Source organism: Penicillium brevicompactum (genome assembly GCF_028827555.1).
Source record: "Penicillium brevicompactum strain IBT 35665 chromosome Unknown utg000001l_segment0_segment0, whole genome shotgun sequence".
NCBI lineage: Eukaryota > Fungi > Ascomycota > Eurotiomycetes > Eurotiales > Aspergillaceae > Penicillium > Penicillium brevicompactum.
The window spans coordinates 2,458,248-2,480,871 of NW_026623203.1; the positions used below are offsets into that span (position 1 = coordinate 2,458,248).

The following is a 22,624-nucleotide window of genomic DNA, read 5'->3' on the forward strand; positions in this document are numbered from 1 at the left end:
TTACCTGAACCCCGACATGTTTCGTTAATCCTTATGTCCTACGTATGAATACCATACGCTTTTTAGACGTTGCTCTCAGTTGAATTGCTCCGCGTAGTTGATCATGATATACGGATAGTCTTGGAAAGACAGTTTGAAATACAGCCTCAAAGACGTTTGAAGGATATAGAAGGTAAGATCGCTGAAGTATAACTGCCTCGGTGGCTTATGGCGATATCTTTCTTTACCAGTTCATCTCAATTTGTTCCGCCCTAGAAAACCTCTCTCCATGGGACTTTTTCCGCCCAAGGTCTCGAACAATTTATCAAAGAATGGAGCCCTTTACAGCTTAGACACTCTCGCGATCTCATTCGCAACCACTTCTTCCAACCCCATCACCTTTGGTTCCCCAATGGCGCCGTTGGACCGCTTAGCATACAGCGTCCCTCCCTCGGTCCAAATCCGTCGCAATGTCACCCCCGTAGCAGCCGGCTTCCCAGTCTCCCAAGCCTCGGTCTCCAACTCCCGCAGCCTCGCCAAAGACGTCCGTGATACATCCCACTCCTGACCACCCAGCTGGCGCTCAAACTCTGCCTGGATCTTGTCCGGAGTAGTAGTGAACGAGTTGACACACAATGCAGAATTGCGTGTCTCGCCCGTGGCATGGAGTAGGGTGTTCAGAACCAGAGTTCCAACGCTGGTATAGTTAGCAAATTGTCCATTCATAAAAGTATTAGCCAAATCTCACTCTTTCATGGTCGTCAAGCTAATTTCTGCCCCTTTGTCACCCAGCAACACTGCCTTTCGTGCTTTGACGTCCCACCCACCTGCCTCCTCAATTCCGGGCACCAGATTGAGGTACATTTCAGCGAAAGGTCCAGTGACAACATACGAGAAGTCAAGATCATCGCGTGAGATTTCATTCTCGAGATACGCGCGCACCTTCAGCTTCTGCTGATGAGGTTTTTCATTCGCCGATGCTGGCCCGTACTTGATATCTGTACCGTACTCCGACGGTAGGAACCATTTCACGTCTTTGCTAGCAGCTGCTAAGCGAATCAATAGAATCTGTTGTGCCAGAGTGTTGCGGCCCAATGCAGAAATCACAGTGTCAATGCCTTGTAAATTTTAGCTATCCGTTGCGTCGCCAAGAGTGTGTATAGATTAGAGGTGCGTACCTGCATATGCGCTCTTGACTGCTTCTTCGTCTTCAACATTGCCAATGATTACCTCGACTCCTTGCTTTTTTAGCTTGTCTAGCTGTGCAGTCTTGGTTTTGGCAGTGTGCGGGGAAGTAAAGATGGCGATGCGGCCGAATTGAGAGCGCACGGGTAGAAGGGCATCGAGAATGAAGGTGCCAATGGTTCCAGTGGCACCGAAGAGGAGGATGTTCTTTGCAGCAGACATTGTGAAGTAATTGCGAAATTGTAGTTGAAGTTGAAGTTGAAGTTTCCCCGGGGTTTATAGCTACAAGTACTTCGATGTGGGGTTGCTTATCAATATGATTTTTGAATTTATCCGTTGACGCCATTTTAGCATCTTCGGAGTTCTGCCCGAGTCTTCTTTCTTTCTGCTAGAAGCATCTCCTTATTTGACAACTACTCTGTGAGAGCCACCTGTCACTCGAACAGTCGCAGCGTCGTCCACATAAGTCACCCCTCTCGTCAATTGATCACCGTCGATAGTGATCGAAGGCTTCTTTGACTTGGTGATATAGGGTAACGTAACATTCCCCACAGAACCCTTCGGCACCGTGAATTCTAGAGTATACCCACTGGACTTACGCTCCCAGGATGCTTGGAACTTCCCGAGGGAGGTCACAAACCCTGCTTGGGCAAATTTCAAGTCCCCAAACTGTGGAGCAATCTTCCACTCCAACCCCAGAGGCGAAATCACAGACAACCCAACAATATACTCAGTCAAGGCGGAAGTCGGACCCGCTGACCATCCATGGGCATGGGAAACATATGAAGGGTCATATCCATAGCCGCGGTTCATCCGGTACCCAAAAGTGCCGTTCTGGAGATAGCCCTCTATCACAGTGCTCTCTGTGCCATTGGGGTTGTTGATGTACCAGCCCCAGCTGCGGCGGATGAGATCCAGGGCGCGTAATGGCTGACGGGCTAGGAAATGACTCTGGATTTCGAAGGAGGATATGAACGAAGCAATGTTCTCTGGTAGCTCGGGAGCCACCGCCCCGATTGGTGTCCAGTTCTCAAGGAGCTTCTCGGAGATACTGGCTGCACGATCTTCATCGACAACGCCAAACATTATTGCCATGCTGTTGGCATCCTGTGGGTGTAGGGTAGTTTCGGTCGCGTTATCTTTGAACGCGCCATACGATTCGTCCCAGCAGTAGGTGTTGATTGCTCTCTTGAGATCGGCTGCTTGTGCTGTCCATGTGCTTGATAGATTGGTCGAGTCTCCAACCCATGAAGCAAGAGTTGATCCTGTCTGTAGTGTATGGTAAAGACTAGACTGTGTCAGTTCAATTCCCCCGTGACCAGAAATGGAGAACATACATCATTTGGGCCTCAGAGTTGTTGTAGCCTTGCTGCCATCTGGCCCAGTCTCGTGTACCAGTGACGTTGAGAAGACCAGTTGGCAGAGTCACCTTGCCATAAATGTAGTCCATTGCATGCATATAGCCATCCCAGTTCTTCAACAAGAACTCGGTGTCGTTTGTATAGAGCACATAGTTGTAGGTCCCAATCATTGACCACATATGGTACGTATCCGAGTCCTTCTGACTCAGTGGAGGTCCAGATTCATCAAATGCGCCTGTAGATTTGTCCTGCATTGGAAGAGATATTAGCTTCAATTACAGTTCCATCAAAGGGCAATCTCACCTGTGTCGTGTACATGATTTGCAGAGCATTCTTCACGCTTTCCAAATCTCCCAGACTAACAAATGCCGAAGGGACGGCAATTCCCATGTCTCCAGGCCATACCGCACGATCTCGCTTGGCGCCATCCACGATGATGGTGTCTCCCGGTCCGAGTGTTCCATTATTGACCCACCCAGAAGTAATGCCTTTCGTGACTCGGCCCGTATTGACTGGCACCTCGTTTGTCTGCAGAGTATAGGCACCACTGTACCATATGCGATTCAGAAGCTCATCACTGCAGTGGAAGTATCCCTGGTATGCTCGCAGGTTGGACCAAGTTGGCTTGAAGCCAATCTCCAAGCTCAAATCCTCAATCTGGACAACGACTGGACCATCCGTAATGAGAAAGACGGTCAGATAGCGGAATCCACCGCGCAGATATTTGTCTGGCATGGTATAGCTGCCAGTCCCGGAAGAAGAGATATTTGCGTATAAAGCACCATCGTGGTACAGAGCGCTCGAAGAGTCTGACCACTCCCCGATCCAGTTTTTGGCTTCTGAGAAAGCCAGCCCCAGTGCTGCCTTGCCGGTAGAGGTATAGTTCAGATGGACGATTCCACCAACCTCAATGCCAAAGTCAAACACGATCAAAGAACCATTGCCACTTAGGGCTACTTTCCACGGATGAGAAGATTCGGTGTTTGCATTGTTTCTCAGTTCCGATAGTGTCGACACTGGACGTACTGTTCGAGAGCCTGGTGCAAATATGTTCTTCTCCCACGGTCCGCTGAAAGCAGTGTCCGCGGGTCCCGAGCAGGAGGTATCGCGCCAGCAGCTGTCAGCCGAGGACAGCGGAAGAAGAGAACAAAAGCAAAGCAAAAGGCTAAGCCAGTAGATTCGTGTCATGGTTTATTAATCTTCAAGTCGGTGGTAAAGCACATCGCAATTCTGGATACTCGAGAAATATGAGCGGTGCATGAGGTATTTTCCAGGTGTCGCTCGGTATAGAAGATCACGAGTGGCTGAAGGGGGAATGCTCGCGTACTGGAGTGACTGGGATAGCCGTGAGTTCCACATGCACTATTGGTGGAATAATCATGGCAACACCTCTAATAATTCCAGAATGTGGGGAGGGATCGTCCAAACAAGCACTCGATGGGGTCCACATCTTACGTTTTGGCGCAGGGTTGAAGAGCCCTGGTAATTTCCCCGCAGGCAATGCTCTCCGCAATTTCGAATCACCAAATTGCTCGGTCCAAATATCCCCGAGAGATGATGCGACATTGGATAACTGTGAGACCCGTGCGCCAAGGCTATAAAGTGGTCCTCATTTGGACTAAATTGACAAGTGAGATGCTTGATTTCAAGTCAAGATGAGATTCTTCGGGAAAACTACTCTATTTCTTCTTTTAGGGTTGATGCTGTCGGCTCATGTATATGCAAATGAGCAACGCAGTTCGAGTGTCTGTATTGTCAAAGCCCAAGGACATCAAAAAGACGATGTACCCAATATACTCAAAGCGTTCCGCGAATGCGGCCATGGCGGTACAATCGTTTTCCCGGAAGAGGAATCGTATTGGATTGGAAGCCGTCTGAATCCCGTGGTGAATGATGTATCTATTGAATGGCGCGGGAAATGGACAGTGAGTGGAGTGACACGCCAGGCATGAGCAGTCTTAATAACAACGTCCAGTTTTCTGACGACTTGGATTACTGGCGAAACCACTCATATCCAGTCGCCTTCCAAAATCATGCTGCGGGCTTTGTCCTCACAGGTCAGAACATCTCAATCAATGGTTATGGTACCGGCGGCATTGACGGAAATGGGAATGTATGGTATTCAGCCGAGAAAGGCCACACGCAGCCAGGAAGACCGATGCCATTCGTCTTCTGGAATGTCTCCGATGTCAGCGTGGAAAATTTCTACGTGAAAGATCCCCAGCTGTGGAGTGTTAACATCATGAATGGGACCAATATGCGCTTCGATAACATCTACTGCAATGCCACCGCGGTTGATGCGCCGTACGGCGAGAATTGGGTCCAAAACACAGACGGGTTTGGTATGGGAAGGTCCCCTTTCCCATGATCGAGAAATCATCTAATGTGACCACAGACACGATGGACGCAAAAAATATCCAGCTCACCAATTTCGTTTATCAAGGAGGTGATGATTGTATAGCCATCAAGCCGCGGTCATACAATATCGACATTCACAATGTGACATGTCGCGGTGGCAATGGCATCGCGATTGGCAGTCTGGGTCAATACCAAGAAGATTCAGGCGTTGCCAACATACGCATCGATAAAGTGAAAGTGATCCGATATAATGAGGACATGCACAACAGCGCCTATATCAAAACATGGATCAGTGCTCTCCTGCCGCAGACCTCCTATGAAAGCGCCGGGCTACCTCGGGGCGGCGGCTGGGGTAGTATTCGAAATGTGCTGTTTTCAAACTTTGAGATACAGGGAGCGAACGCTGGACCGTCTATCACACAGGACAATGGAAACAACGGGTCCTACTCCGGGACAAGTTTGATGAGTGTTTCGAACGTTGCGTTTGTGAACTTCACGGGTAGCATCGAGACCACTTCGCATGTGGCGTCGGTATCTTGCTCCAAGCTCCATCCGTGTTATAATATCGACTTTGACAATGTCGTGCTATATGGGAAGAATGCCACCACTCCAGGATCTGGGACTTGCAAGTACACCAGTGTAAATGGAGTACACGGACTTGATGGGTGCTAAGTGAAAGAAGGTAGACTTGGACAATTTAAGCCTCAAGGGGGAATCCCGTGCCCCACACATGATATAATCAATCCCACCTCACCCCGGATCTCTCTCGCATTTCTATTCCTCCACCTTAAACACCTCCCAATTATGCCAGAAACTGTACGCCCGGCCTTTGCGGGTCGCGATCTTCCTCTCATATCCTACGGCCTCCCGTTCCCAGAAGCTGCCGCCCGCCATCTCCGCGAGTCTTTCCAAGCTTCCCGCATCTATGTGATATGCTCGGGAACGTTGGGCCGGACAACAAATGTTATGAATCGCCTGTCAGATGCTTTGGGATCAAACCTGGTGGGCCATCGAATTGGTATGACAAGTCATACATTGTGGTCGGAAGTTTTGCAGATTACCAAAGATACTCGGACTCTTGAGGCCGATGCGATCTTGACTGTCGGAGCTGGTAGCCTGACTGATGGAGCAAAAATCATTGCACTGGTTCGTATATTACTTTTTCTACAGTGATCTTTAAGCCTACACCCGTCTCCATGATGGTCAATTTGTGCCTCTAAAAGACATACATTCTCACTCCCTATCTAGGCCCTCGCAAACAACGTCAACACACCAGAAGAACTCGAAACCCTGGCAGAGGGTCCTAAGAAGCGAAAAAATATCACCCCGCCCACAGTACCCATTGTTTCTGTTCCAACATCCCTCTCTGCTGGCGAATTTTCCAATTTTGCCGGCGGAACAGAAGACAATTTGAAACGAAAATACAGTTTTCAGCCGCCGTCTCGCGGGCCCCAGCTAGTCATCTTCGATCCAGATCTTGTTAAATCTACCCCAAACTCAATCTGGCTTAGTACTGGCGTGCGCGCAATTGACCACTGCGTCGAGTCTCTTTGTGCTATCAAAGGCACGACCAACGCTTCGGATGAACTGGCTAAGCATGCACTGAGCTTATTGGTACCCGGTCTGTTACATTGCAAGCAAAGTCGCGAGGACCGTGACGCCCATTTGCAATGCCAGCTCGGGTCTATCGATGCTATGGCGGCTTGTACAAGCGGGTCCATTGAACTAGGTGCCAGTCATGGGATAGGACATCAGGTATGTGCAATGTGTTCTTGGGTCTACATATGCCTGCGTGCTTTCAATTTAGCCAATGGGTATTATGGTCAACTAACAGGTACTAGCTCGGTCCCCTGGGCGTTGGTCACGGCGAAACTAGCTGCATCCTCCTTCCTGCCGTGTGCAAGTTCAATGCGAAGTATAAAGCCAACTGCGCGCAGCAAGAGAGTGTACGCCTCTCATTGATTGGAGACCCTGTCGTATTGGAGCTTCTTCGCTCCCGATCAGTGGACGTCGACTCCGCAGACCTGGGTGATATTTTGGATATCATCATTCGTGAATTGGGAATGCCTCGATCTCTAGCTGATGTCCATGTGGGTCGGGATCAACTGGACTCACTTGCAGCAAATAGTCTGCATGATCGTTGGTGCAAGTCAAATCCGATTCCACTCAACGATCAATCTCAGGTATTGGAGATCTTGGAAATGGTGGTCTAAATGAATTTTCTGGAGGAAAGGATGAATGGCACAACAGGTAAGCCAGGTCATGGACTGCTTTAACATGTCACATACTCGATACTTTCATTTCAAGCCATTTCTATAACTACTTGCTCTCCCGCTTTTCCATATCCATGTTCGACACTGTCTTCCAGCTTGACTGTTCTGAACAAACTCTCATCCTGGGCACACAGTAACCTTTCTTCAATCCAATCCCCAAGGGAGCGCAGGAGTCCCGCAGCCTCCTCAATCGCCGGGCTAACAGAATTGCACCCAACCAGCGTGATCTCCTTGCGGTAAGCTTGGAAGATATCAAATGACAACTTCTTGCTAGCCTCCCCCTGGGCGCAGCAATCCACGCATAACGACCCTTCTGTGCCAAGTTCTCGATTGCAGCGCCCATCAAAGCAATATCTCCAACAGTATCAACAACAACATCCACACCACGCCCAACAGTCAGCTCCTTGATCTTTGAAGCAAGTTCTTCGGCGGGGCACGCTCCAGAAAGAACAATATCAGGCTTGGCTTCCTCCCGTCGCGCAGCAGTCAATACCCGCTGACACCCCATAGCTCGTGCAATCTGCACAGCTATAGATCCAACAGCACCAGTAGACCCAATGATTAACACAGTGTCGGTTGAAGAGACCGCCGCCTTACGTAGGCAAATCAGCCCTGTCGTGAATGGAACACCGACAGTCGCGGCCTGGCGCATCGATAGCGCGGAAGGCTTCTCGACCAATGCGTCCTGTGGTACAGAGATATACTGCGCATGTGGCCCATCATTTGTAAAGCCTAGGCTTGAGCCGCTGGTTCCGTAAACCTCTTTTCCGATCCAGTTGGAGGTCGGGTTTGTCTCGGTCACTACACCTGAGAAGTCACGCCCTGGAACGCGTGGAAGTGTAGTTGAAGGGAACAGCCCTTGAGAGTTCAGACGGTCTGAAGGGTGGATGCATGCGTAGTGGACTTTAACCAGTGCTTGGCCTGGTTTGAGCGTCGGAATTGGGATTGTGTTGATTGATAGTGGTGCACTGCGAGTGATTTGGAGCGCTCTCATTGTAGCCATTTTTTGCGTTGGGTGATTTGAATGTTGTTTTCGTCCACTTTTGTGAGCTTAGCTTGAGAAATATACGGCCTGGGCAAGAGGATGGTCTTTTATATAATAAACCCATAGTCGAATTAGGGTCCATCCGTATGCGATGCGGTATCGGCCTGCGGCCCGCGGCCCGCGCGGGCCCTGCGGAGAGGCATGGTCTTGATCGCCCGTTTCGACTTTAGTTATATAGTCGAGCGATGTCGAATTAAATATTAGTATGTAAATTGTTTGATCTGGCTTTCCACGTGCCTGCACATACAATTGTGAAGCTGGCAATAGCCCTGAGCCATATAGTTACCGACGTCTCAATGGCTAGAGACAGGTATGTGATCTTCAATGTCATAGAACCCCTAATTCTAACTGAATGTGTTTCTAAGACATGATGGTCAGATCATCGAAATGAACAAGGAATCCGACAGAAATGGAGTGCAAGACCCCGAAATTCAGACGAAAGCACCACGAACCCAATCCCCGGCCAAAGAAGCGGCATTTATAGCCGTTGTCTGCGCAGCCCAGCTCATGACCCAAGCCGGCCTCTCCCTCTCCATCGCTCCGATTCAAGCCATCAGTGCCAGTTTTGGAACAACTCCACGAGATCTAACATGGGCATCTGCGGCATACAGTCTTTCTGTGGGAACGCTGATTCTCGTCTCCGGCAGACTGGGGGATACCTACGGACACAGATTATTGTTCATTACTGGATTCATCTGGTTTGGGGTTTGGTCACTTCTTGGTGGTTTTGCTGTGTGGTCGAATGAGATTTTCTTGGATTGCTGTCGTGCGTTGCAGGGTATTGGCCCGGCACTTCTCTTGCCTAATGCCGTGGCCATCTTCGGTCGAACTTATCCACCTGGTTTAAAAAAAGACATGGTGTTTTGTCTCTTTGGCGCAACGGCGCCTGGTGGATTTACATTGGGTGCAACTTTTTGCTCGCTGCTTGCTCAACGTGTGTGGTGGCCCTGGGGGTACTGGGTCATGGGTATTGCATGCTTCATATTTGCCGTGCTTGGATTTTTGGTAATTCCCCAAGACGATCCGGCCGAACACGACTCCCAGAGCAAGGGTGAATCAACTTTTGAGCGTCTGGATGCTCTCGGCGCTATCACTGGAGTGAGTGGGCTTGTTCTCATCAACTTCGCATGGAATCAAGCCTGCATTGTCGGGTGGAACGTGCCGTACACCTATGTTCTCCTCATAGTGGGAATACTCTTCATCGTCCTGTTTTTGTTTGTCGAGCACAAAGCAGCTTTCCCCCTGTTGCCCAGCTCTGTGTTCAAGGGGGAAGTTGCGTGGGTACTGGGATGCATCGCGGCAGGGTGGTCAAGTTTCGGAATTCTCGTTTTCTACTATTATAATTTCCTGGAAGAAATTGAGCACAACAGCGGGCTTTTGGTGACAGCCAAATGGGCTGGTGCCTCTTTGTCTGGGGCAACTGCTGCAGTGGTGACTGGCCTCCTGATGAGTCGAGTACCACCGAGCATCAAGGAGTGGCAGGCTCCCTCGTGAACACTGTTGTGAACTATTCGATATCTCTGGGCCTCGGTCTGGCGGGTACAGTCGAGAGATACGTTGATCCTGATGGATCGAACATACTCAAGGGATATCGCGGGGCGTCCTATATGGGAGTAGGCTTGGCGGGGCTTGGTTCTATCATCGCGATATGTTTCACAGTCGTGACTTGGTCAAAGTCAAAGGGCTCACAATGAATAGACAAAACTCCAAGCCGAGGCTCACTCAGATATAAACAATGCTCAATTGAAGAAATCCATATCCGAGAATAAATCCAGATCAGAAGGTTCCAGAGGGTAGTGATAAGCGAAAGCAGGCTCCGGGTTGTCTTTTGGTTGATTCTCGCTGTCGGCAGGCATATCACTTGCGGGACCAACTATACTTTCTAATGTTTTGATGCCTTTGCGCCTTTTTTCGAGAGAGGCTTGTACCAAATTTCGAGCCGTGGCAAGGGCCTCCTTTGCGAGGTGGGTATTGAGTGCGCACACAATCATCTCCAATGTTTCCATAACTTTGGGGAGGCGCGTGACACTGGCATCAGTGTCGATAGCCAGAAGAACGCAGACGAATTGGAATACAGTACTGATCACGTTCCACCAGGGCTGGCCTAGGGTCACCAAATCGCGTGCTGCACGTAAAGAAGACATGCCAAGAGATATGACCTCTTCAAGTAGGCTCTCTCGTAAGTTTGACTTGAGTAGGCGAATCCTCCGGTAGATGGAAAAAGCCAAATCTGCTCGGACCAGTATCAAAAAGTCATGGGCGACAAATTGTTCTACCAAGGATCTCAGGGCGTCCGATAATTCGTTTATTGTGGCGACTGAGTCAGAAGCCTTTGGAGAAATAGGGATAGCTTGAATGAGACGACACAACCGAGGAGTGAAGTCTGTCGCGCACGTTGAGCGTGGCAGAGACTCTTGAGATGGGAACCCAAGATTTATCACAGACCTGCCATACTCATAAGCTATGACAACATGTAAGCAGTGAGCCACCCAGGCTGTTTTTTGGACACTATCGGATAGTTTGGGTGTCGAAACTTCCAAGCCCTTCTCGGTAGCCAGTATCAGGGACTGTGGGGCCCGATGAAGCCCAGTCGCCTCGACCAGATGCATCATCGTGCAACTACAAATCCAAGCCACGTGGGGTCTGGTCGTCGAACGGAGATATATGGTTCGTAAAATCCAGCCTGCGACTTGGTCGACAGATGGGAACCGACTCACGAACGGATCTTCCAATATCTCCTTGGCATGCAAGGCGAGCCACGTCTCCTCGTCTGGTCCCGTAAAACTATTGAACAAGCAAGTCAAAGCCGCCAATCCAGCAATGATAGCCTCAAAATCAGGAGATTGTGGCTCGCTATGCCAGTGTTTTTCACATCGCTCGTAGATAAGACTTTCGTCCAAAAATCCGAACACCGGGTGGATCGTGAGAAAGTAGTAATCCAATTGGCCCCTGATAGTGTTCCATGACATGCGTTCTGCCAGCTGCAAGCGCGCCATAGACTCGGGCTCTTTCCTCTTTCCAGTGTGATAAGCAAAGGAATGCAGCCGCGGGGGCTTGGCTGCCTGCAGCTCCAAGCCAACGCATAGTGGAAACGCAACACTGGAGTACCTCCCGACAAATCTTGACTTGGTAGAGTCAAGAATTCCCGAGGGGGCTGAGGCATTTTGCCTGCGGCTCTGTGGCTCAGGTGATATGCGGGCAAATTTGGGCACTGAGGGTATTTCTTCCTCGGACTGACGCTTTCTTTTCGGAGCCCCTTGAACTGAATCATAGCTGCACTCATAGTCGTATCCGACGCAGGTATTACATGGAAGCTCGCCGTCACATTTTCTCTTGCGTTGACGACAAGCAAGACATGCACGAGCGGACCGTTGTCGTATCATCAAGGCTTGTAACATCGGCACTTCGTACTCCGTAGATGTGAAAGCGAAGGGTGATCCGGCCGAGTCGCCCCACATTTTGCAGGAACGGCCTACTTGCGGGGATTCACTTGCGGGCAAGGTGTACTCCGTACGAGTAGATTTGGTCGCGATTTTACAGGAAAGTAATTTGTTTTAAAGCTGTTGGCAGGGATGATTGTGAGTGATTCGTGTCTTTATATTCTATGAGATATCAATTACAAACGGGTAACTAACAAATCCTGAGTTCCTCGTACCTCTACTCCGTAGATAGGCATGTACTGCGAGGGCATTCTCAAACCTTACATCCAGATGCTATAGACAAAGCCCGTACGGAATAGTCATTAAGGAGATGATTGCTTAGAGGCTCCGGATGAGTACAACGTTGGAATAAAAGAGAAATATCATGTCGTGTACTCCATATGCTGTATGACATGACCATCCTCAGGCCCTAATCGCCACTCCAGGCAGCCCCCGAGGAGCACAGGAGATCGACCCATCTCGACCGTTCCAGAAAGGCATTTTCACAAACAGATCTAGCCTAGGCGATCTTCAAGGCAGATCGGCCTTTGCGTTGAGAGCACACAATTGCTGAATGCGATGGCAAAAAAAGTACTCTCCGCCTTATCTGCCTACCTGGGACCACCGGGGGGCATGACTTCACTCCCACCTGCGCCCTCCTCTCAGAGATCCATGACTTTACTGCCTCCTGCTCTCGTTCAGTCCAGCCTGGGCGAGAAGTGTGCAGTCTACCTTGACCAAGTCACCGACAACCTCCCTCTGCACCTGCAGTCCCTCCGCCTCCGTCTGGACCCCATTCTCACCTACCTGTCCTCCACACCCCTCGGACCTCTCGCGCAGAAGCTCCCTCTCGCTGCCGACGATCAACCTCTCGCGCTCCTTGCTGCTGTAATTATCTGCCTGTTCACCGTCGCCGTCATGAGCTGGCGCAACCCCTTGAACTTTTTGCGCCGCTCGCCGAGCTACGCACCCGCCTCCAACCCCCAGGTTAACGACGAGCACTTCAGCTACATCACACCGGGGGACATTGTTGATCCTCCAGCGGACGATGCGGAACCAGATATCATCGCACTCCGCCACCGCGGCACCATCTACCCATTGCACTTCCGCGCATACTCAATTGACGATGGCATCTTGACCGTCGGCGACGTGCGCGAGGAAGCCGCCAAGAAAACAGACGCCGGCTTCTCTGATCGTGTCCGTTTGCTGTATAAGGGCAAGCTATTGAAAGATGACCAGCGGACATGCAAAGCCGAAGGGCTGAAGCAGCACTCAGAGGTGTTGTGTGTTGTGTCGGAAGTCGGCGCCAGCGAGCTCTCCGACGACAGCGGACCGAGTGTCACAACAGCGGTACCGGCGGCTCCAGCACCTACACAGTCTCGTCCCACCAGTGCCGAGGCATCCTCCCCTCCCACACCCACAGGCAAGAGCAAAAAGGGACGGAAGAACAAACGTAATAAGAAGACAACCGCCCCGGAGCCTGTCCCTACAGTTGATCTCTCGAGCAATCCCGCCCCTGTTCCCGACCTGAAGCAGCTCCGCACGCCGCTGGAGAAGATCAGTGCGCTGGCGGGATGGCTTAAGCAAGAGATGATCCCGCGTTGTGATCAATACGTCGCGGACCCACCAAGCGACCCGAAGAAGCGGGATTACGATTATAAATGTTTGAGTGAAACCATCCTCCGAGATGTCATACTGAAGACAGATGGAATCGAATCAGACGGGGATGAGACCCGCTTTGCGCGCCGTGCCCTGATCAAGGAAGCACAGGCAGCTCTCAGCAAGCTGGATTCCCTTAATCTGTAATATATGTGGGCATTTTCGTGCACTCAAGGAGTCTTTTCATACACACTGAGGGATTTGGAAATACATGGCTTGTGAAATGGACCATCTATTGCTCCGGCTGATATTAGCGTTTGCTTTGTTGGAACCTGTCCACGCTTCAGCAGATCGGCGTTGTGATATATCGACTTTTGATTCCCAAAGACTAAATCGAAGACTAAATGCCAACCGTCTGGTTTCTTTGTACTTCAGTGCATCTGGAACTCCAACCAAACCCGTCCCTACCTCGTACTTCACCCAACGATGGATTTAGATCAAATTTAGCGTGATCTCGAAGTGATCAACACTCAGGGGCAGCGCACGGCCCAGTGAAGTCGCGAACTAGATTTTCTAGGTTATTGACCGTTACGCGATTATTGAAATGAGGAAGGGAATCTTATGCACGATTATTCAGGAGGTACCTGAGGAGTACCTCGTAGTCTGGTATTCCTCGGACCGCCCTGCCATGTACTCAAAAGGTACTCATGCAGGCCGGGACAAAGGCAGTGAAACATTTCGAAAGTCTAGGCAAATCCTCAACTCCCGCACTATTCCTACTATTCCTCTTCCACGTACTATACCCAGTTAGGGTACTAGCTCTCCTTTAGTTCTCCCATTTCCTTAAGCCTTTCGACCTCCGCGGTCCGTCTTTTCCCCTCCTTTTTGCAAGTCAGACAACGTTCGAGTGGACCCCCGACTCTCTCGTGATTCTCAACCGTGGTACTCTTCACCAGCAACCGAGATACACTACCCCCCTTGAATTGTTGACAAATTTCTACTTTCGGTCCCCCTTACTGCTGCGAATGGCTTGATCCGACCACCACTCAAGTCAACATTCCTTTTCCCATCGGTTTCAGCTGGACTGGCCTTTTTTTTCTGACAACTTTGGGATGGCGGGCGTCGCAACAGCCTATTCCTCCGATGCTTTAGCATCGCCAACCGTGGATGCCTCGCAATGGGAGTTCGCTGTGCCGCTGGGCCACGAGGTACCTCGCCGTGTGAATGCTGAGAACGTGGGAACAAGTATGCTAACCCCTCTCCCCGCAGGAAAATCGCCATGCGAGACCACGCAATTCGCAGGACTCGGCCTCCGTCCGTGCAAAATCTTCCCGGAAGCGTAACTCGAACGGCTCCCGCAGCTCCTCCGTCTCCCGCGCTGTCCACGCCCACGAATCCCCCTATTTGACCTCCAACCGAGGGCGCAGGGAACCGAGCCTGAACCGACGCGGCAGTGAAGTAGGCAGTATGCGAGATGCATATGGACACGAGGCTAGCCGTAAAGAATCCGAGGAAGGAAGGGAAGGTCTGAATGTATTCTTGGACGGGAAAACGAGCCAGGAGCAATGGATCCACCGAGACAAGCTGGCGAAGATTGAGAGCGAGGAACTGCACCAGGCTGCCATTCTCTTCCAGCGACGCATGAGAGGAGAAAGCAAGTCGAGCGGTCGAGAAAGAAGCCATGATTCTCATGGCAATGCGAATGGCACCGGTCCCACCTCACCGGCCGAATACTCTGAGCCCTGGCCGGAGCTGAGGCAAGAATCTCGCAGAGATGTGAACGGGCATGAGACCGACGAGCGAAGACACTGGGACCTCCGCCGACCGGAGGAGATTGCTGCGGACGATGCGGCTGCCAGCATTTACAGCCACCCCAGTTTGGGAAAAAGCGCGTCGCGTATACCCATCTCTACAGCCAGTCCAGTTCCACTCTCTGGTTCGGGCCGTGATTCCCGTGGTCCTCGTAGCCGGGCAGCAACGGATGAAGACGACCGATCTTCACGCGGCCGTAGAGCAAGCGAGCCTATCAACATCGACCAGGAGACTTCCACTCCCTCGCCCACGAGCCGACCCGGCAGCCGGGGCTTCAGCACCACCCAAAACACACCGGCTAAGAAGAAGTCCACGGGCTCGAGCAACCGAAAGACCTCGGCCCCTCCCACCAACCGCAAGACCAGTGCCGCACGATCTCGTGCGGTGTCAGGAAATGCACGACCCACGACCCGCGGCAACGAGAGTCGCCCGACGACATCAGCCAACCGGCCTGAGGGTGATCCCCCATGGCTGGCGACTATGTACAAGCCGGATCCTCGCCTCCCGCCAGACCAGCAGATGCTCCCCACACTCGCCAAGAAGATGCAGCAAGAGCAGTGGGAGAAAGAAGGTCGCACTCCGAACACATATGACCGCAACTTTGCGCCTCTTGCTGTGCATCCATCCGACGCACCACCCGTTCCTTCAAAGACAGACCCGGGGCCCGAGCCCGAGCCCGAGCCTCAATCTCAATTCCAACAACCTGGCGACTCCATGCGGCTAGATGATTTGCCGCAACAGTCCAAGAGCCCAGAGCCGCCGCGCCCAAACACGAGCACTGGGTATAGCACCATGCCCAAGGTGCAAGACACACCCCCAATGGGACTTACACCCAACCCCAACCCCAACTGGAACCCGCCTGTCGTCACCGCGCGCGAACAGCCAAAGAAAGAGAAGAGCTGCGGATGCTGCATCGTGATGTGATGGACAGCTTTCATCTCATATCTCTCCAATCTCTACCATCTTACTAACCTCGATCTACACATCTGCTTTCCTTTCTTTGTCATTTTTTTTCCAGCGTCTCCGGCGGGATGGTGTTCTGTCGGTTCTGTTCTGTGACTTCATATCCCGCGATCTAGGCCCTTGCTCTTCATCTTCAAGCTGCTTTTTAATCCGGTCTCTCTATGAGCCAAAACCGGAGCATGGCTTCTCTTTCTTCCCCCATGCATCCATTCCTTGAATTCTCTTCCCTTCTCTTCTCTGTTTCCATGCTTGCTCTCTGAGCCCAAAACTATCTCCTTTGCGGAGGAGAACACTCGGTGTCTCCTTTTCGTGTTGATCTACCTTTTTTTTTTTTTTTTTGCCATCCTTTTTCCAATATTGGCTTCACATCTCAAAAAACTTTTGGAGCCTTTGCCCTATTCCCAGTCTTGCTAGCGCTTTTATTTCTTTTTATTTGCTCGTTGAAGATCCCTCGGTGCTGAATTGCTCATCTTGTCGTTAGTTGCTATGGAGAGATATCAAGTAATGGAAGTTTCCCTATAAACAGTTTCTTGCTTCCCATATTTGTATGCAGTAGATGATTGCAGACCTGCAACATGAACGGTGGTCGCGATAGGGCTAGGTGAATAGCAGTATCAAAGACCAATTGTCCAAGGAGGCAACCTTTGGCTCGGCTGCGTTTCCTGAGTCAAGAAATTTGAAGAGTTGAATTGGTCATTTGAACGATCTGGAAGCACATCCATTGCCACAGCTTAGTGATGTCCGGGCACAATTTAGGTTAGGCGTACCACCGACAGGGCCTCGGAGCTCCCCCCGGGCGCCCGGGCGGCCTTGTGAGCTTACAAATATCACATGATATCATCGCCGCAGCGCATGCCGCAATCCTGATAACTCCGGCTCTCATTCCATCACCCTACCCCGCCTCGTCATACTTAAAAGAGCTCTTCGCTTCTTTCCAACCGCCCACCATTTCTTTCTTCAAGCGTCTCTTCGGCTCCTTTGCCGCCACATCTCCCGCCGCCATGTCCGCCGCTACCACCCGCGCCCAGGGCCTCATCCAGGACAACGCCGTTGTCGTCTTCTCCAAGTCCTACTGCCCATACTGCCACTCATCCAAGAAGCTCCTGAAGGATCTGAATGCCAAGTTCACTGTTTTCGAGCTTGACCAGGAAGGTTGGTTTGCGCGCCACAATATCTCGGTTTTGCGGTACTAACCAACTTGCGACAGAGGGTGGATCTGCTATCCAGGACGCTCTCGCTGAGATCTCCGGCCAGCGCACCGTGCCCAACATCTTCATCAGCCAGAAGCACATCGGTGGTAACTCTGACCTCCAGGCTAAGTCTGAGGATGACCTGAAGGAGCTTCTCAAGGCCGCTGGTGCGCTCTAAGCGCGCTCGTTAGAATATGAAGTGTTTTCCGCGGAGTAGATATCCACCTGGGAACGGGGTAGACTTGCACAGCTGTACCTACCATCTAATACGTCGAGAATTCGTCTTCATCCGAATACTAGAACTGAGAATTCTCCGTGGCGCGAGAGCACAAGCGCTCTCTGCCATCTTGCATTGAGTGGAGTATAGCCATGCTCACGTAGAGCCAAATCCAAAAACAAAGCTACAGGTAATATACAGTCAAATCTAGATAACCTTCTGCACGACCGTACCAAGCGGCCGCTCGACAATGGACATCAGCCCGTCGACAACACTTTTTCTGGCGCCCTCGCTGGAAACCGTCTTTCCAGCCAGGTAATTTAACCAAACAAGCCGACTGACCCTCTCATCCGCAACGCGCCCCATCCAGATAACCGGCTTATCAGCAGCGGGCTGGAACAGTGTATCCAGCGCACCACGCTGGTCACGCATAAGAACCAGCGTCTCGCCCTTTGGCACGGTCTTTCCCTTCGCAGATCCAAAAACGGCCTTGAAATCATTCATTGCAGTTCCGAATGTCTCGTCTGCAAACTCGCCCGCCTTCGCCTTGGCTTTCGCTGTGATACCGCGCACCCACCCGTCGCGCAGGTGCATGAAGTCTGTGTTGCGGGTCGGGACGATGCGGAACGCTGTGCGGATGCCATCGTCTTTCAGGATTGCGGACCAGACGGCGTCGCCGCGCTCCGCGTCGAGGAGGAGCTCCTTAAGCTGCTTGCGCTCGGGTGGGACGAGCGAGGTCGCGGACTCAGCACCTGCGCCGGTAATTGGAGCGTCGGAATTGGAGGGAGGGTGGATGGCGGTGCGGATCAGACGGGTCTGCAGTTCGGTGATGTCGCTTTTGGCGATGTATAGGCCGACGACGTAGACTTGGATAGAGAGGAAGGAGACGGTGCGGATTCCGAGGCCGAGGAGCTGGTATTCCTCGCCGTCGGATGGGGGCAGCTCATCGCCGGGTTGCTTGCCTTGTGACTGGGATGAGGAGGGGAGGCGGATGGTGCTGGGGAAGTGCGGGATGGTGCTTGTTCCTGTTGGGACCTGCTCGAGACCGTCCTGGCCTTGAATTGTAATTACCGATGGGCCACCGTTGGTGAACCCTGGTGGTCCGTCCATTTGAAGGGCATTGCTGGCGGGCTTCTCGGCTTTCTTCTTGTTCTCGAGTTCTTCGAGCCCGAAGATGTCTAGCTTGATTGTACCGTACAGACCGGCCGCACATGTGACAATACCAGCTGCAGAGAGGATCATCTTGCGCTGCGCATTAGATGCTTGCTGCATGTCTGCTGCCGGCGATGCGCGGCGAAGCGGGTTCTTGGAGGCATTGGAGCGGAGTGGGGTGGTAGAGATGTGTCGGGTGTTCAGGTTCGTGCGCAGCTGCTTCCTGCTGAGGGACTGGCAGGTCCGCCATGGGGTTTGGCGAAGAGAGGCCATGTTGGACTTTTGGCTGATGAGATATGGAGAAAGCAGGATTGGCGGTTGGGGACAGGCGGAGTGTGGGGATACACGTGATCTGGCATGATCTACAATCTCCTGGGCTTCCGAGGTTGTGAGTAAACCGTGGGCTATTGCAGGGTCATCAATGGATAAACATAGCTAGATAGTACGGACTTCCGGTGATCACGTCGAATATACCTGGTTTGGTGCTTAGTATTGTCCTTTGAACACTTCTGCCGAGCCCTGGTCGTTTACTAACACCAACCACCTGCAGATGCCAATATATATTGTTCTTCAACATTGGACCTTGAGAGCTATGATATTATTCTGAAAAAAATTGAACAAATCCATTAACCACATCTAGGGTCGACTTCGAGCAGCATCCGTATTCAAAAGTTAATTTTCAATGTTGTTGTAGCCAACAAACCATTTGCAACGGATACTGTACTCCGTTGATGCTTCGGACGGCAATCTTGGAAGGTAGACTTGAGTCGTGGCTTCTAAAACATTAAAGTCTTAGCCGTTCAACAAGTCAGCCCTTGTAGTATAGTTGGTCATTACGCCGGTCTCATATGACAAAATATGACATTCCTGAACAACAGGAACGATATCCGGAGGTCTCCAGTTCGAGCCTGGACGAGGGCATTTCTTTTTGTCGATTTTTCAATTTTTGCCTCAACAACCAGCAATTCCAATGAGATCCGATCTATCCGGGATTTCAAATTAACACAGGACATAGTTATTCGGGGTTTGACAAGGGAAATAACTAGCTGCACAAAGTCTGGGTAGCTTAGGTCTGTTCGAGATTTAGATTTTTCATTTATAGAAGCAAGACCTCAGCTGTGCTACTATCCAAATCAGTCGGGAGGCGAGCATTGAAGGGAAAAAAAGGAAACAGAAAGTTGATTTGATTGTGTGTAGAGACAGGAAGATTTCACAACTCAAAGTAAAATCTAGTGCTATCGCGCCAACAGGGTGGAGGTCTCCCGCTCATATCATGAAGACAAGAGAGCGACTTCGAGACCATCCAGGGACCAGATACAGTTGACTGCCTTAGCCCTAAACGGGACAACTGGCATAATCGCTGATGGTCTTCTTTCCGCATATGGCTCCATCACCACCGCCGTCACCAACACACTATGAAGCCAGTCAGTTTTCAAAAGTCCTAGCATTTGGGTTAAGTTCGATAAAGAAGATTGGGGTATTCTTACGCTGCCGTGAACGCAGTCACTTTTGAGATTTGTTAGTAAATATGCTTCATAGAAAGTAGCAGAAGATGGGATAACATACTTGTTTGTACCCGCAATTTTGCAGGAGGTTCCGTTGCATGTCTGTATCAAGTTACTCTGTTAGAGAATGAAGCAATGAAAGCTGTTAATAGTCATGAGAGCCTCAACATACTCCGCAAACTGCATACTCGGAGGGACAACTCTGAGCGGCTTGGGTAACATCTTTATCGGGAGCTGGAGCTGGAGCAGCAAGACCGAGGCTGGCACCGAGGGCCACAAGAGCCAGCAAAGACCTAGCGAATTGCATGGTGAATTGGTGATTGAAGTTTGATTTAGTGAAAGATTGATAGATGGCTGAGAGACAAATCCAGCAGAGAAAGCTCCTGCTTTATAGTCAACATCTGGAGGACTTTTGCAAGACCGCCGAAGCCTTGCTGTTTGAAAAATCCACCAAAAATGCCTTACTGTCAATCATTACTATCCAAGTAAGTATATCTGCGATGCGGCTCGTATGGGGGCCGAGGACACCGGTGTGTTCCCACATATGGTGATCTTGGGCAGACTGAAGTGCCTTCTGGAGGTCTGGACAATGTACGGCATGGGAAAACCGTGGATCATTTCCAATTGATGATTGGAAAAGCAGACACACGCGTATGTTAGTTGCAGAAGCTGCGTCACTTTGAATCCTCCTAGGCAGATGTGGCCAAAAGTGGTTGGTTGATTGACCATTGGAGTCAGATATTCCACATGAGGTCAAAGATACCAGGGATTAGAGCACGGGGGCCACCAATGCAGAATTTGAACGGATTCAGATATCTTCGTCGAAGATCTTCAAGGTAGATGGGCAAAGGTAAAGCCTGGGGGCCATGACAGCCCCCGGGGCGGGGCGGGGGGGCATGCATATCGGGCGGACCAAGAACGATTGGAACCTAGTGTACGCCATGACCCATGCTTGGGCTCAGCCACCCGCTATGTTTATTTTGATATCGCCTCACAGAGCCCATTGTATCCATGGATGTGTCTACAACCATAGACATGACGGAAAGCAGATAGTGTTCGGAATAAAAATCGATCAATAGCTGAGGTACGGAGTATAGATCGCAGACCCACCGTGAGAATCCATGAGCCAATTGGAGAATGATCTGACTTTGTGCCAGACGGCACTTCAAGGCCCCCGAGGTCTATATTGCTCTTCAATTGTCTCTGACGCCATATCTGGTCATCATAGAAAGTTGCCATGCGACACAAAGTTTATATCGGCACAAAATGGAGACTACTTGGGCACTGCACCCAGGATAGAGTACTACAAAATATCTTTTCTTAAAACATCCCTTACCAGGTCCACAACGCAGCTATGATCTTCTCGCGAGTGCGAACAGCTACTCATTCAAGATCGTCCCCGCTTTTAGCATGGGATTTTATGAGCTCTACAACACAATGCGTCCAGTTCTCGCCAACCGCCGGGCTCGGACATCCCTCAAAGCGCTTTCTTTCGGCAACACCTCGGTCTCAGATCAAAGAATATTTCCCTCCCCCACGCACCAAAGGCGTGAAGCAAGTGAACACGCACTGGGTACACCCAATGTTAGTTGAATATCTCATCCCTCACACTGCTTTGACTGACGCCCACGTCAGATATACTGATAAGGAAATGAGCGACATCCGTGTTGCTCATCGAGAGGCTAGAAATTGGTCTGACTGGACAGCACTCGGAGCCGTTCGCTTCTTCCGATGGGGCATGGACTTGCTGACTGGATATCGACATCCTGACCCCAATGAGAGACTCTCAGGTCGCTACAAAATGACCGAAAGAGACTGGTTGACCCGTTTTATTTTTCTTGAAAGTGTTGCGGGTGTACCGGGCATGGTTGGCGGAATGTTGCGACACCTGCGGAGCCTCCGACGAATGAAACGAGACAATGGATGGTATGTGCTGCATCATCACATTGTTGTTCAAATACTGAGGCGGTATCATATAGGATTGAAACATTACTCGAAGAATCATTTAATGAACGAATGCATCTGCTCACATTCTTGAAGCTTATGGAACCGGGCTGGTTCATGCGCCTCATGGTCCTAGGTGCCCAAGGTGTATTCTTCAATGGTTTCTTCATTTCTTATGTATTGTCCCCACGGATCTGCCACCGATTTGTGGGTTATCTCGAAGAAGAAGCTGTGATAACTTACACGCGAGCCATCGAAGAGATCGAAGCGGGAGAACTCCCAGGATGGGACAACATCACTGCTCCCTCAATTGCAGTCGAGTACTGGAAAATGCCCGAAGAGAATCGCACAATGCGCGATTTAATTATGTACATTCGCGCGGATGAAGCCAAGCACCGCGAAGTGAACCATACCTTGTCGAATCTGAACCAGGCTTCTGACCCCAATCCCTATCAGATTGAATATGCCGACCCAAGCAAACCACATCCCACCAAATCTCTTCGGAATCTGAAGAGCACAGGCTGGGAAAAGAGTGCTATCTTCAAGTGAATAAGTCGAAAAAGTCCGTTTGCAAGCCGGTTTGTCTTATGAGACGAGCAATTTATGAAGTATGTTCCAATTC

General features: G+C 50.8%; 13 protein-coding genes across 13 annotated transcripts; 7 read left to right on the forward strand and 6 right to left on the reverse strand.

Annotated features, from left to right (window-relative positions):
• Positions 1 to 321: 321 nt before the first annotated feature.
• On the reverse strand, positions 322 to 1,386 carry N7506_000700 (uncharacterized protein; the record flags this gene model as incomplete). Its single annotated transcript, XM_056949996.1, has 3 exons — positions 322 to 676; positions 728 to 1,097; positions 1,158 to 1,386. The coding sequence occupies 3 exons, from the start codon at positions 1,384 to 1,386 to the stop codon at positions 322 to 324; spliced, it is 954 nt and encodes a 317-aa protein (XP_056815911.1).
• A 180-nt stretch (positions 1,387 to 1,566) lies between these two features.
• On the reverse strand, positions 1,567 to 3,713 carry N7506_000701 (putative alpha-L-rhamnosidase B; the record flags this gene model as incomplete). The annotated part of the gene is made up of 3 exons (XM_056949997.1): positions 1,567 to 2,452; positions 2,502 to 2,773; positions 2,829 to 3,713. The coding sequence occupies 3 exons, from the start codon at positions 3,711 to 3,713 to the stop codon at positions 1,567 to 1,569; spliced, it is 2,043 nt and encodes a 680-aa protein (XP_056815912.1).
• Positions 3,714 to 4,443: 730 nt separating this feature from the next.
• Positions 4,444 to 5,555, forward strand: N7506_000702 (putative extracellular exo-polygalacturonase; the record flags this gene model as incomplete). Its single annotated transcript, XM_056949998.1, has 2 exons — positions 4,444 to 4,867; positions 4,921 to 5,555. The coding sequence occupies 2 exons, from the start codon at positions 4,444 to 4,446 to the stop codon at positions 5,553 to 5,555; spliced, it is 1,059 nt and encodes a 352-aa protein (XP_056815913.1).
• Positions 5,556 to 5,687: 132 nt separating this feature from the next.
• N7506_000703 (iron-containing alcohol dehydrogenase) lies at positions 5,688 to 7,096 on the forward strand (the record flags this gene model as incomplete). The annotated part of the gene is made up of 3 exons (XM_056949999.1): positions 5,688 to 6,029; positions 6,132 to 6,638; positions 6,725 to 7,096. The coding sequence occupies 3 exons, from the start codon at positions 5,688 to 5,690 to the stop codon at positions 7,094 to 7,096; spliced, it is 1,221 nt and encodes a 406-aa protein (XP_056815914.1).
• Positions 7,097 to 7,185: 89 nt separating this feature from the next.
• Positions 7,186 to 8,159, reverse strand: N7506_000704 (quinone oxidoreductase family protein; the record flags this gene model as incomplete). The annotated part of the gene is made up of 2 exons (XM_056950000.1): positions 7,186 to 7,397; positions 7,418 to 8,159. 2 exons carry the CDS (start codon positions 8,157 to 8,159, stop codon positions 7,186 to 7,188), a joined length of 954 nt encoding a protein of 317 aa, XP_056815915.1.
• A 429-nt stretch (positions 8,160 to 8,588) lies between these two features.
• N7506_000705 (uncharacterized protein) lies at positions 8,589 to 9,695 on the forward strand (the record flags this gene model as incomplete). Its single annotated transcript, XM_056950001.1, has 1 exon — positions 8,589 to 9,695. The coding sequence occupies one exon, from the start codon at positions 8,589 to 8,591 to the stop codon at positions 9,693 to 9,695; it is 1,107 nt and encodes a 368-aa protein (XP_056815916.1).
• Positions 9,696 to 9,940: 245 nt separating this feature from the next.
• N7506_000706 (putative C6 transcription factor) lies at positions 9,941 to 11,659 on the reverse strand (the record flags this gene model as incomplete). Its single annotated transcript, XM_056950002.1, has 1 exon — positions 9,941 to 11,659. The coding sequence occupies one exon, from the start codon at positions 11,657 to 11,659 to the stop codon at positions 9,941 to 9,943; it is 1,719 nt and encodes a 572-aa protein (XP_056815917.1).
• Positions 11,660 to 12,292: 633 nt separating this feature from the next.
• N7506_000707 (BAG family molecular chaperone regulator) lies at positions 12,293 to 13,426 on the forward strand (the record flags this gene model as incomplete). Its single annotated transcript, XM_056950003.1, has 1 exon — positions 12,293 to 13,426. The coding sequence occupies one exon, from the start codon at positions 12,293 to 12,295 to the stop codon at positions 13,424 to 13,426; it is 1,134 nt and encodes a 377-aa protein (XP_056815918.1).
• A 905-nt stretch (positions 13,427 to 14,331) lies between these two features.
• Positions 14,332 to 15,955, forward strand: N7506_000708 (uncharacterized protein; the record flags this gene model as incomplete). Its single annotated transcript, XM_056950004.1, has 2 exons — positions 14,332 to 14,427; positions 14,489 to 15,955. The coding sequence occupies 2 exons, from the start codon at positions 14,332 to 14,334 to the stop codon at positions 15,953 to 15,955; spliced, it is 1,563 nt and encodes a 520-aa protein (XP_056815919.1).
• A 1,040-nt stretch (positions 15,956 to 16,995) lies between these two features.
• On the forward strand, positions 16,996 to 17,362 carry N7506_000709 (glutaredoxin; the record flags this gene model as incomplete). The annotated part of the gene is made up of 2 exons (XM_056950005.1): positions 16,996 to 17,146; positions 17,202 to 17,362. 2 exons carry the CDS (start codon positions 16,996 to 16,998, stop codon positions 17,360 to 17,362), a joined length of 312 nt encoding a protein of 103 aa, XP_056815920.1.
• Positions 17,363 to 17,608: 246 nt separating this feature from the next.
• Positions 17,609 to 18,826, reverse strand: N7506_000710 (chalcone isomerase domain-containing protein; the record flags this gene model as incomplete). Its single annotated transcript, XM_056950006.1, has 1 exon — positions 17,609 to 18,826. One exon carries the CDS (start codon positions 18,824 to 18,826, stop codon positions 17,609 to 17,611), a length of 1,218 nt encoding a protein of 405 aa, XP_056815921.1.
• Positions 18,827 to 19,888: 1,062 nt separating this feature from the next.
• On the reverse strand, positions 19,889 to 20,365 carry N7506_000711 (uncharacterized protein; the record flags this gene model as incomplete). Its single annotated transcript, XM_056950007.1, has 2 exons — positions 19,889 to 19,966; positions 20,231 to 20,365. 2 exons carry the CDS (start codon positions 20,363 to 20,365, stop codon positions 19,889 to 19,891), a joined length of 213 nt encoding a protein of 70 aa, XP_056815922.1.
• Positions 20,366 to 20,408: 43 nt separating this feature from the next.
• On the forward strand, positions 20,409 to 22,551 carry N7506_000712 (alternative oxidase; the record flags this gene model as incomplete). The annotated part of the gene is made up of 3 exons (XM_056950008.1): positions 20,409 to 20,543; positions 21,506 to 21,984; positions 22,038 to 22,551. 3 exons carry the CDS (start codon positions 20,409 to 20,411, stop codon positions 22,549 to 22,551), a joined length of 1,128 nt encoding a protein of 375 aa, XP_056815923.1.
• Between the last annotated feature and the right edge of the window lie 73 nt (positions 22,552 to 22,624).